Consider the following 13,207-nt stretch of genomic DNA (forward strand, 5'->3'; position numbering starts at 1 on the left):
TTATGTGGGATTGGGGGCTAGCAGCCCTTCCACCTCTTTTCTGAGAGTCCACCCATGGAGATGTGGCATCTTTAGGTGGATAATAACTCCCAGTTTAGACAGCCAGAGAATTTGGGGGATATATCTGTCTTCTCTATCACTTCAGAGTTTGTTTTTAATGGCTTCCAGTATAGTTCCAGTGACATATATTCCTCAAAGTTGATGGGAAAAATCCTTCTGATAAAAGGAGAACATTAGTTGCTGAAATACATTGGAAATGCATTGGTGCTCAAGGCCAAGATTAAAACCTGAGTGTGCAGCTGGGACACCACAGGGGCCAGTGTCTGATGGGTTTGGCAACAGCTATGCCTGGTTGATTGCAATTTTTGATTTGGGCTAAGTTGTGATACTGTAGTTCATTGTGATTTTTAAATACTTCAGGTATACAGTGTTACAACGTGTAACTGGCAGACCCAAAAATCAAAAGCCTTGTCCTGGTTTAGGATTCTCCTCTTATTTTTCTTGGGTTTTTTTATTGTTTTTTTTCCTCTTTGTACCATAGCTAAAATGGAGGGAGGGAGACAGCCGGGTTGGCATGGATACGTGACATAATATTAAACATGGCATTCTGGTTTAGTATGTTTAAATCAGAAATTATTTACTTAATGTGCAGTAGTAGCAAAACTGGTTTTTTTAATCAAAAAAGGTTTTGGGCTGTGCTCTTCACCAGAAGAACACCTTACCAAAATTCTTGATGTGTTTTGTAGCCCTTCTTGAAATGGCAACAGTTTATATTTTTTCTCAAGACAAAGAAAATAATCGAGATTCTACTGCTGCTGTAATTTGATAGACTTTTTTTATTAGTTTTATCGAACCGGTTGAGTCTTGCTTAGTGACATTGGACAGCCTCACTAAACACTGACCTTCTCTGCAGGATTCTGTATGCTCGGAACAGTTCTTTGACTGGTGACACACTTGTGGAACAGCTTGTAATATTCACAACTTTTTTTTATAAGTATTTTCTGTTGGAGATTTTTAGGATGTGGCAAGCAGGTCCTTATATAGTATTGCCAGAGCTGAGCTGCAGAGCTTGGTAAAGTTGCTTTCACTTATGTTAACGAAGGAGCCTCCTACCTCTTAAGATTATGCAGCTGTTTCAGCTTGATAACGTTTTAGGCTTGACTTGTGTGTGTCACAAAAAATAAACTAAGCCACCACAATGCAGCCTTCTCTTGAATTTTTTTCTCATTTAATTTCCTTACTAAATTAAAACTGATGGGGGGAGATTAGAGGGTGGGGGGAGGGAAGCTGTGGTGCTTGAAAGTTTTACAAAGCCTGAAATTTGTGCTAACTATTCATTTATTTTAATGTAAAATTCTAGAAATTCAGAATTCCTTTTGTTCCAGTTCCAAACAATGCAGCTCTGTTCCTAGTGTACAGAAACAAAGTAGGTGAAACTAGTCAATATTGCATTGTCCAAACTGTCTGGCAGACAAATAAACAATTGTTGTTGTTGTACTTAGCTTTTTACCAGATTGTTAGCAACTGCTAAATTTTAAGACTGTTAAAATTGGGATTAGCATGAGAGATGCAGCTGGGGACATGAAAGCAGCCCTGCTAAGAAAGGCATCTTCGACACTGAAGGAACTTATTCTGGAATGGTAGGGATCGCTATGCGCTAGTCATCTAGTGAAAACTTTGAAGTAAGCAATTAGTGTTAGTGCTGTGAATGGGGTTTTTTTCTGAACTTGGTGAGATTTGTCTCGAGATACCCAAGATATGACTGTTTTAAAGGTTAAAAACGCAGAGTTCAGTATCACTGTGGATGTGTTAAATTTGATTTGAAAGACTTGTGTCCAATTTGACACAAGTCAAATTTGAAAGACTTGTGTCCATAACCACTATTGGGAGGTTATGGCACCATTTTAGGATGGTTGGGGAAGATGTGTTTTTGTGTGATGCTGGCTTTTTTTTTTGAACCTTGGTTTTGCTTTGAGTCTCGGCTTCATAGAAAGGCCTTTCCTTCATGTATTGCAAGAGACGACTAGGACTTCTCTTGAGTAATTTTTTTCACCCTAGTTCTCTTAAGTAAACGACCTTAAACTTCTGACTTTATGCCTCTGTTCAGTATAGCCACTTATCTCTCAACCAAGTTTTAGTGTTACCTTCTTTTATAGATGGCGTGATCAAAACGACATGCGGAGTGAATAATGGCACAACTGACTTCTTTTCCTTTGTGCATGTAGATGTTTTTTTGGTTCTTGACCATGTTGAACAAAGGTAGAAGAGTGCTTATGCCTCTTTCCCAAATTGATACTACTAAGTTAAAACTTCAAAGTGTTGGTTTGACAGGATAACCAGCCTTAATTCCTCTTCCGTAGAGAAATTCACTTGCAATGGCTGCTCTGAAGTTCCTAGTACCAAAAGTACTGATAAGCTAAAACTTAATCTGCAGACTTACTCTTTCTCCTCTTGCCTGTTTTGAATTAGTAATCTGATGAGAATAATTTATCCTACTTAGTATATGTGTAGTCCCCTTTTGAGATGGGAAGCTTAATCCTTCTGAGAGGTAAAGCTAACAGTCTGTTCTCATTCATTTTTCTTGACCCATTCAGGGTTCTAGGAGACAGACTAGTGGGACGTGACATCCTTTGAAGGAGCTGCCATGTTAATTAAATCTACTAGATGTCTTAATACTTCTTAATATTTTCTGTACTTGATAACCACAAACCAGGCCATACTGCCAATTTTATCTGTTCACCTCAAATGCCTTTTTTTTTTTTTTAAAAAAAAAAACGTTAATTCTGGCACAGCAAGTGCTGTTTAATGGGATTGCATGTGGTTGGTAGCAGTCCCACTAGTTAGGGTTTGTTGCTTTGGTGGTGTTTTGGACAGTACAGTCTTTGATGCTTTGTTAGTTTTTGATGTTTTGTTACCGCTAGGTGTTATGGTCAGGAATTGTCCTACTACATCCTGCCTTTATCTTCAGTTGTGCCACTATCTCAAAATTAGTCCACTAAAAGAAGGTCTCTCCCTACTATTGGACGGACTAAAACTAGGAAGAATAAGAATTAAATGCCTGAGGCTTGTTTTATTACAAGAATTACCTGTTCTGCCAAACGTGCTAAGCAATGTGTGACCAACCAGCTGGATGTGGCTTAGCTGTGTGCATAGAGAAGGATAAGCAAGCGAGTGCTGTTTCAGAGTCCCTGAATAATTGTGTCTAAAATAACAATACATAATTTTGTGTACTTAGGTGCTTTAGAGTCAGTGTTCAGCTCTGTTAGTTTTTGATATCTTGTTACCAGTGAGTGTTACTGGGAGGGGAGGTGGAAAATAAGTGAAAGGAATTGCTGCTTGGAATAAGCAACAGCATGTTATTTGAACTCATCTAAATTTTGCCTTAGTGTTAGGGTAAATGGGCTTCCTCTTAAGGAAGCAAAACACATTATCTTTCCTCTTCGTCTTAAAACATCTAGAGTTTTGCTTTTTAAATAATTTACATTCTCTGGAATAGTTTTTTGAAATTAATATTCCTTGGCATCTGTGACCTGATGTTCGTGACCTATTTAATACATAGTACACTAAGACATAGTGGAACATTTGTTCCTTCCGCTAGGCAAAACAGAATTTCTCCAATGAATGAATTACTATTTAATATAATGACAAGCAAAAAAAATAAAAGCTTTCCTTATAAGCTTTTTATCACTAACTTGTTGTTACAAGATAAACTAATTGAGTTTTAATTGTGCTTTTCACCTGCGGTGTGCTTCACTGAGAGACATATTATTAGCATAACACAATCTCACCATTTCTGCCTCCTCGTATTTCTTGTAATGCTTAAAAATATAATGTGATGAAGACTGGAAAAGGTATTGTTTTTTCTTTTTAAGGTTATGAGTGTGGTAGTGTTTTGTGTAGTAAACTATTTTTCCAGCTTCTAAATATGTTGGGTATATTGAAAAGATTTTAAAAATAAAGGGGATGGAAAATCTACGAATGAACAGAAGAGCCAGAGCAAATGTAGAAAGTGAAACTCCTTGTATGTAAGAGACTGCATCACTATGCCCTTAAATTCAGGAAAGGGAACTTTAAATATGAGCGTGTGTGCACAAAATAAAAATTAAATGTAACTTATGTTTATGGTTCTATTTTTTTAGAGATGGTGGAGCCAGGACAAGATCTGTTGCTTGCTGCTTTGAGTGAGAGTGGAATAAGTCCGAATGATCTATTTGATATTGACTCGCCGGATGTGGTTCTTGCAAATCCAGCACCAACTCCAGCTGTTCAGCAGGTTAAAACAAGAACTTAGCTCATTTGCTAGAGGACATAAGAGCTTGTAGTTCATATGTTGTGCAGTGGGGGGTGGTGTCCATTAGCAAATGGTTGAAGAATGTGGAGTTTGCTTAAATTTTTTCTGTCATAGTTTTGAGATTAGAAAATGACTTGCTAAATAATTTTAAACTTTTATACAATAAAAGCAATCTATTGAGATCAGTATAAACTTAAATGTGCTTAGCTTCTAGACACTAAGTGGGGGCATACTGTCAGGTATCTGTGGAGAACTCGGTATCACTGCAGTCTAGCTGCTGTCCAATAAAATGTGCAAAAAGTGTAGTATAATATGGTGCTCGAGCTCCATGACAGCATTCAATCTGCAGGAACGTGACCATTTCAGACATAGACTGGGAATAGTAGCATGTTGAGTATCGAGATCACAAAACTAATTACTTTTTCACTCAATTTAAGTAACAAGGTATTGTATGTTTAACTTCTTTGAGTGTTAAATCAAACACTTGATTATTTTCAGTAAAACCTTTGTGAATGAGCACAGTTATGGACTTCCCCATAAACTCGCATTTTGTGGGTGGATATTTAATCTTAAGGGTGTTTTTTCCTGCTAATTTGAGTGTTTCCTGATGCTGTCTTTCATCTGCAGTCAGTGCCACTTAGTGCATTAGAAGTGGGCTTGGAGACTGACGCCACAGCTGCGGTGAAGCAAGAAACGGAGACACTGTCAGCTCCAGCCTTACTAAATGTTCGGGTAAGAACTGGTACTAGAAGATTTTGTGTGTGTGTTTGTGGTGGGTTAACCTTGGCTGGACATCTGGTGCCCACTAAGCTACTCTATGGCTCAACTGGATAGGGAGAGAAACTGATGAAAGGCTCATGTATCAACATAAGGACAGGGAGATCAGCAGTTATTGTTACAGGCAAAACAGGCTCAAATTGGGGAAATTAACTTATTGTCAGTTAAAAATGGAGTAGGATGATGAGAAATGAGAACAAATCTAAATACCTCCCTTGCATCCCTCCCTACTTCCTGGGCTCAGCTTTGCTCCCAGCATCATCATGCATTCTTTCTGCCACTCCTTCTTCCTTGTATTCTTCCACCTGCTCCATCAGTTCCTTCACAGACTTTTCCAACATGGGTCCTTACCATGGGCTGCAGTTGTACATGATCTAATCTAGCGTAGGCTCTTTCCATGAGGTGCAGTCCTTCAGGAGCAGACAGCTTCAGTGTAGGTCCTCTGCATGGCCACATGTCCTGCCAACAAACCTGATCCAGCCTCGCCACCTTTCCAGAGTCGCAGTGTCCTTCAGGCACATCCACCTCTTTCACCATGGCATCCTCTATAGGCTGCAGATTGGATGTCTGCTCTGCCACATGAGCCTCCATGGGCTGCAGGGAGACAGTCTGCTCCATGATGGTCTTTGGTCTGGTGCTTGGAGCACCTCTGCCTTCACGGACCCTGGTGTCCATGTAGTTTTTTCTCACATTCTGGCTCCTTTCTCCCAGTTGCTGATTGTAGCAACAGTTTTTTTACTCTTTCTTAAATACGTTATCACAGAGGCACTGCCAACATTATTGATTGGCTCAGCCTTGGCCAGTGGCAGGTCTGTCTTCTAGTGGGTTAGAACTGGCTCTGTTAGATGTTGGGGAAAGTGTCTGGCATCTTCTCACAGATACCACCCCTGCTACCGAAACCTTGCCACCTAAACCCAGTGCAGTACGTTAGTCATATGTAAGAAAAGAGCCGGGACTGTAAAATGCTAATTTGCCACTGTCTGTTCTGCTTGTACTAAGAATGTGAAAGATTAGTGTATCCATGAGTTGATGTGATTTCTATGACAAGAAGGACAAAGCAGTATGCGGAAAAACATTGAGATCTCCTGTGTGCCTTTGACTTCCCCTGCATGCAAATTATGGAGATGGGGGGAGGTTATGTATACTTGTCTCCTATACCCGAATTGTGTGCTATGTTTTCTAGCTGCAGATAATTCCAAGCACCACAGGCTAGTGGTTGTACCAGACATGAGAATGTAAAAGAGTAGATCTTCAGGAAGGTGTGTGCTGCAGTGCCTCTACAGCTGTGTGTACACTTTCAATAATCCAAGCTATGTATTCTGACAGTTGTGCAGCTAACCTATATACTGGAAATTCTCTTCAGGTCAGGGTTTCTGTGCATGTATGTGTAATAGTAGTGTTTTGTGCCCAGGTGATGAATCCTTCATCCTATTGTTTTATATCCTATGTTTCCTTAAAATGTAATTTAAAAATACTATTGAAAAATAAATTTGGCAATACATTGATAGATGCTTCTAGTTCAGACTGTTGCACCGGAAGATAATTACTCTAGCATCTTCAGCATGTCATAGGGAGACATTTCTAACATACAAGTATCTTAAAAATGATGACTCCTGTGCTGTAGATTGAAGGCTAATAAAGTCAGGTTTTTTTCTGTCTTCTGAAAATGTTCCTGTTCTTTGTTACTAGCAACCACCATCCACCACAACTTTTGTGCTGAATCAAATAAATCAGCTTCCAACTTTAGGGACTACAATAGTGATGACAAAAACAACACCTGTTACAACAACGAGGCAGACTATCACTGTAGCAAAAATCATCCAGACCAGCACAACCACTCGGCCCTCAGTTGCAGCACCAGCAGTACGCAATGCCTTGACCACTGCACCTTCGAAGGACCAGATTCAGCTGAAAGATCTGCTAAAGAATAATAGTCTTAATGAACTCATGAAATTGAAGCCACCTCCTAATATTGCCCAACCAGTAGCAACAGCAGCAAGTGAGTTTTCTTCTTTCTTCGTAATACAGCGTTCAGACAAATAGTGAAATAAGATGTTGAGATCTTTGTACATCTTGTATTTTTGTTGATTAGTAGGATATAACAGTAAAATGAAATGGTCCAGAAAACTTGATAAATTCTATTCTAACTTTACCTGTGTTAGAATTCAGGGTGAAGTAATACAAAATAACAGGCTTGTTAAAAAAAAACAAAACAAAAAACAAAACAAAACCCCCAACCTCTTGATTTACTGCAAAGACTGAGGAAGATGATGTTTTTAGATTGCAGCTGGGAAAGACTAACTCATGAACATTACTGAAGTTGATGTAACTGTATAACTTCAGTCTACATCAGTTTCTGTTCTGTGTACTTGCTGTGGAACTGTGACAATTGAGTACCTTTTTGGCATATTCCACACTAGACCTGTATTACGTGTTGAAGCTCCTCTGACAGGGCGTTTCTGTAACGCATCTCCTGCGAGAAAAATCTCTATCCATGTGTGCTCCATAGGGAGGCATCAGATCATAAAAACCTGCTCTTTGTGCCCATGTTACTACTTAAATGTGGTGTTAAATGCCATAGGTATTTTGTTACCATGCTCTAACCCTTCATTTTGTGATTCCTTTAATATTTTTAGCTTGGATGTTATTTCTAATGTGTGGGCAACTTAAAGGGTCAGCTTAATGTAAGGCAAAAGCTGCATGTGTGTATTTTTATGACGCGGTTCTTTCAAGTTCTGGTTTTAGCATGAGGTCAAGATCAGACTGGTTGAGTTTGAATATCTATATTGCTACTTGAAAGGTACTCTGAAAGGTACACAGGGTGAAATACTGTATTTTCATTGTCTATGAAGTGAGACAGATTTTATAGGCGGGGCTGGAAGTAACCTATTTTTTCAGATGTAGATAGAGTATGCAATAAATGAAGCTGTCAGGACTCAAGCAAAGGGTGTGCTTCCTTGTTTCATTGCTTTCTGTTAGGGAGTGGTTGACCAAAAACTGAAGTTGAGACACCAGCTGAAGTGGGGGTTAAGCATAAAGGAGCAAGGAAAAGGAGGGAAGAAAGTTTCATAGGGCTGGCTTATTCCCTCTGTTAAATGAAAAATGTCAGAAGCACTAAGTGATAGGTAACACAGATACATAGTAGCTGTTGCAGCTACCAAAAGAAGTTGAATCTTTAGTTACTGTATTAAGCAAAAAGGAGACCTGCAGTTTCTAGAACTGCATTTCTTATTTGTGTGCTTGTGTTTCAGAATCTTTATTTGTTCCTAAAAATGACAAGTACTTGTAGAAAACTCAAAGGGAGAGAATGGAATGTGATCTTTTCATATAATTCAGGCAGCAGGAGTTCTAGATTGGAAAATATTAAAGTTAAATTATGCAACCTGTTTGAGGAAAATTTTATTTTTGCAATTGCCTTAATTGTTTTTTAGGGAAAATTATGCTAAATTTATTGCATGCATTGATTGTCAGCATAGTGGAAGCTTGACAACTGCTCTCAATGTTTTACGTCTATCCTTGTTTAAATTTTTTTAGTTCCCTTCTAAGCCCTATTGCCAGGTGCTTCCAAATGTGGCAGGGGATAGGAGAGTTAATAAGTTGTCCTCTTGAAGGACACTGTTATAGATTTTAAACAATTGAGTTGAAAGTGTTGGCTTTTTGTTTTGCAGAAATAATTGTAGTCTCTCCTAAGGTGGTAAATGCCACCAGACCAGGTAAGTTAATTTCTGTTGAAACACTGGGCTTTCTGGTTTGTTGTTAAACTTCAAAGGCTCACAAAATGGAGTGTTTCCAAATGCTGTGCATAGATTTGGTGAAGGTCCAAAGTAGATGGGTTAGGTTTTTTTGAAATACTGAAACTAATACACAATTGTGCAGTGGTTTTGTATAGGAAGTTTCTTCAGTCAAAGAAATACCAAGATTTAATGGCTAGCTCAGAGACTTTAATTTGGACAAAACATTGACTGTGTTCTTGAAGCATCAGTGTTCTTGGTATTTTAAACTTCTCTTCCAGCTTATTAATCTGGTTTGATGTTCGGAGAGAGTTCTGTTAAAACCCAGCTTTTCTTTTGTAGCTGATCTAAGCAATGGTGCAGTGAAGAAGGAGGCTTCCACAAAAGAAGTAGCAAGAATATGGATAAATGATGTTAAAATGAGAAGTTTTTCACCTACTATGGTAAGTAGTACAAATGGTTAGCTTGCCAAATGAATGTTGTTTAAGTGGCCCCAACCACATGTGACTAGTTTCAGTAGTTACGCATATCTGCCTTTTGTGAGTACAATTGAGTGCATGTATTTGTTCAAAAGGGTAGTTTCTCCACTAGATGAATACTTGGTTAGATGACTAAAACTAACAGCTGCGTAGGAAATGTGTAGGAAATGACAATTTCAAGAAATTACTCTTCTCAACAGAAAGTCATTTTTTGGACACAGAAGTGTGTGCTCCAATTAAAGCTGATAAATGAATCACTTGCTCTGTGTTTTAAGACATTTTCTTTAAATGTCTTAAACTAGCAATGAGGAAACAAGAAGGCTTTAATGCAGACCTTCTGGGCAGTTTGATTTAAGATGCAAACTATCATTTGATTTTTCTAAATATTATATAAATACTTTCTGATGCTGTAAACACCTAAGTTCCAGCATCTTCACTGATAGCTAGAAATGGGATGTAATGAGCAGTGCTCCTTAGTGACTGGCAAACAGAAGGGGTTATTAGAGTTCTTTTTTTTTTAATATTAAATGTTAAATTAGCAATTATGGAAGATTTTATTTTTTTGTCATCTAGCGAATAGTTTAATTCACATATTTAAATTCATATCTTTACATTGCTCAAGATTACTATAAAAGATAACTGTCAGGTTTCAGAGAGTACTGGATAGAACTGTGACTTTTGTAACTACTCCCCAAAGTTGTGAAATCGCAGTGAGTGTGAAACTGCAGGAGACTTCATGGGAGTGCTTGGAAGTCAGGTGTCAGCTGTTAACTAGCTGTTGTGTTTTCAAGGCAGTGTTCTTTAAGTCATAGTTTGGATTTAGTATTCTGTAAGAAGTGTTCCTTTTTTTAATTCTGTTTGTGTGAGTTTGGAGCACTTGAATCTCCTTGCAAAGGAGAGGAAGTTCCCTGGCTTTGTTTTTGAGGATTGTTCAGAGTGTAAGAAATCTAGGTTTCTGTCTGTTGTTTTCCCAGGTGTTCACTGGTTCATGTAGTACACATGTTAAAACATTTAGGTGCAAGATTGTGCTTGCTTCATTTCTTGTGTTAACTTCCTGGACATCAAGTGTTAACAATGTGCTGTGTGATTAATGCAGGTGTTGCTCTATTCTAGAAAGTGCCAGCAGTAAAAGAAGAGGAGGAACCTGAGGAAGAAGATGAAGAGGAAATGGGCCATGCAGAAACTTATGCTGAGTATATGCCAATAAAATGTATGACCTAACGTTTCATTACATCAAAAGGCTGAAATGTTTTGAGAGCTAGTTTGTTGTTTACTCTTCTGTAGTTACTTAGGAAATTTTTCTCTTCTATAGTGTTTAGTTTTGGAACAAATGCAGATTTTTTTTTTTTTATAGAAAAGGAGTTCTGTGGTGTATCTTTGAGCAGTGCTTGTTTTGGAAATATGATTAAACAAAGATGAGGCTTTTCTACTTGTGTTAAGACATTTCATGCCTGAGCAGAGGAAAGTTTGTAAAAGGATTGACTGGTCACTGCTGCACTTAAGAATCTAGTTTGTTTTTTTTGGTGTGACATTACCCTAAACACATTCTTTCTGCATTGTTCCTGACTGACTGCTTGGCAACTGATTTCCTTTATTTTTTTTAAAAAGTGAATCTTTTACTGTTGTTGTCATTGAGATAGGTCAGCAATTAAACTGTCTGTTCTAAATCTTTTCTCATGCTGCTTGAAAACAGCACTAAGAATGTTGCTTTTGTGATTCTGACGTCTTGGAGCTGCCTCTGGCCTTTTGGGAAGGCAAGGTTCAGACCGGTTTTTCTGAAATATGTTGAGTACACAGACACTTTTCTATGAACTGGATTTTATCTAATTTCATAAAATTTGGAAGTAGTGAGAAGAGAAACAAAGTTAAGATTGTGTTATGTAAATTCATGTTAGTGTGTTCCTTTACATGTGATGCTGTTTGTTTAACAGTTGATGTACTGTTGCAATGAAATGTTGTAATTCTTGAGTTCAGCCGTTGCAATGTACAGTTATAATTTGTTTTGGGAAATATAATAGTCTGTGCTGCAGTGACAGAACTGTTTCATGTTTTCATCTTCTCCCTGCCTCTGCCTCCCCAACCAGTGAAAATCGGTCTACGTCATCCTGACCCAGTAGTGGAAACCAGCTCATTGTCTAGTGTGACTCCTCCTGATGTGTGGTACCAAACGTCGATATCTGAAGAAACAATTGACAGTGGCTGGTTGTCGGCTTTGCAACTTGAAGCAATCACTTACGCAGCCCAGGTATGCTAGACATTAGTATAGCTTAAAAGCTAACATAGAACTTAAGAAGAAAAACTTTGTATCTGACAAGTGCAGCTATATCAGTTTCAAAAGGAGATAAAATAATAAGATCTTAAAGGTTTGAGTTGCATTCTAATGGCAGATGCCAGGTGGGTTTCAATTCAGATGAATTTGAGAATAGTAGGCCTAGAAAGCTTTGTCTAAACCACTTCCATGGTGCTGACCTCAAACTGTCTTAAAAATCAGAAGGGGAATCTTACTCGTTATTTTTGTTTCTCTGAAATAACTTTATGGCTGTAGTAGCAGCAGGCTAAGAAAGCCAACACAGTTTGGCATCATTGTGAAGGGTATAGAGAACAAGACTAGGTGTTACTTTCTGCTATATTAAACTTCAGTGTGCCCACATCAGATGTTCATGCAGCTCTCTGCATCTCGGAGGGGAGGGTAGTGAAGCTAAAGGACAGCTAAGATTGTCACAGGAGGGAAGAAGTTTCTTATGGAAAATAACGAGGCTGGGACCTCTCAGACTGGAGAGGAGAAAAATGAAAGGTAACAAAGTCAAGGTTTACATAATCAAGAAGGCAGTGGAATCCCACAAAACCAAGACCGAAGCAGAACCTAGTGAAACTGATAGGAGATGGGTTTAAAATGGAAGAATACTTCACACAGGCGGTGGATGTCTAGGTCTTGCTGCCACAAAAGGCTGTAGAGGTGCATATCAGTGGGTTTAAAAAAAAAAGCAGACAGTCTTGTGGTAGGCACGTAAAGAATTTGACAGATTTGTACAGCAATTCCAGGTGCAGAGGGAAGGAGGAGGAGAATGGATCACAAAGCAGTGAGGCTCATGTGCTGTCCCTAAAAATCCTGTCTTCCTGTGGTTGTGAGGCTGCTTGGCTGGGTGGACCATTGGTCTCATCCAGTAGGATGTTTCTTACGTTTGCTCACTTCTGCCATCCACAGCAACGTGTTCTGGAGAACGGGTACAAGTTTTTTCTTCTTTCTCCTGCAGCAACATGAAACATTCCTGCCCAATGGAGACAGAGCTGGATTCTTGATAGGTGATGGTGCTGGTGTAGGAAAAGGAAGGACCATAGCTGGAATAATCTATGAAAATTACTTGCTAGGCAGAAAAAGAGCAGTCTGGTAAGTCAGGATTTGTTAGCAAACACTGTAGTGTGTAATCTATGTTCCAACAAATGTTGTATTAACTGCTTTTTGAGCTTCTGGTGTAACTTACAGGTTATACTTTGTTTTATATCTTCAGGTTTAGCGTGTCCAATGATCTGAAATACGATGCTGAAAGAGATTTGAGAGATATTGGAGCAAAAAACATATTGGTTCATTCATTAAACAAGGTGTGGAAACTTTTTACTATGTACAATTGAGACAAAACTTTAGGTACGCTTGTGTGACAAGTTGTGCATGTTGACTGTTTTAAGAGCAAGAATGTACTAATTTCTGTAAACTTGTTTAGGTCTTGTTTGACAGGATTTAATCTTACCAAGAACACATGGTGCTTTAAGTTAATCATGTAAATAGGCCCCCTGTAGGGTTAAGTCACAGTGTGTGTTATCTTTTGCCAAACCTCACTCTTCAAGCCACTACTGACACTACTAATGGAGTATGTTCTAGAAGTTGGAAGTGTTCTTTAAATGTTTTAGGCTTTGTAGCATTTTATTTTTTT

General features: G+C 38.5%; 1 protein-coding gene across 1 annotated transcript in view; it reads left to right on the forward strand.

The window, feature by feature from the left end:
• Positions 1-13,207, forward strand: part of SBNO1 (strawberry notch homolog 1) — a 31,362-nt gene that overhangs the window by 1,930 nt on the left and 16,225 nt on the right. Inside the window, exons 2-9 of the mRNA XM_054082329.1 lie at positions 4,140-4,273; positions 4,919-5,023; positions 6,758-7,067; positions 9,142-9,242; positions 10,392-10,488; positions 11,363-11,523; positions 12,533-12,666; positions 12,788-12,878. Coding sequence (XP_053938304.1) covers positions 4,142-4,273; positions 4,919-5,023; positions 6,758-7,067; positions 9,142-9,242; positions 10,392-10,488; positions 11,363-11,523; positions 12,533-12,666; positions 12,788-12,878 — 1,131 coding nt within the window. The 5' untranslated portion in view covers positions 4,140-4,141. The remainder of the gene's footprint in view (positions 1-4,139; positions 4,274-4,918; positions 5,024-6,757; positions 7,068-9,141; positions 9,243-10,391; positions 10,489-11,362; positions 11,524-12,532; positions 12,667-12,787; positions 12,879-13,207) is intronic.

The sequence above is a fragment of the Cuculus canorus genome, chromosome 17, assembly GCF_017976375.1.
Source record: "Cuculus canorus isolate bCucCan1 chromosome 17, bCucCan1.pri, whole genome shotgun sequence".
NCBI classification, from domain to species: Eukaryota; Metazoa; Chordata; class Aves; order Cuculiformes; family Cuculidae; genus Cuculus; species Cuculus canorus.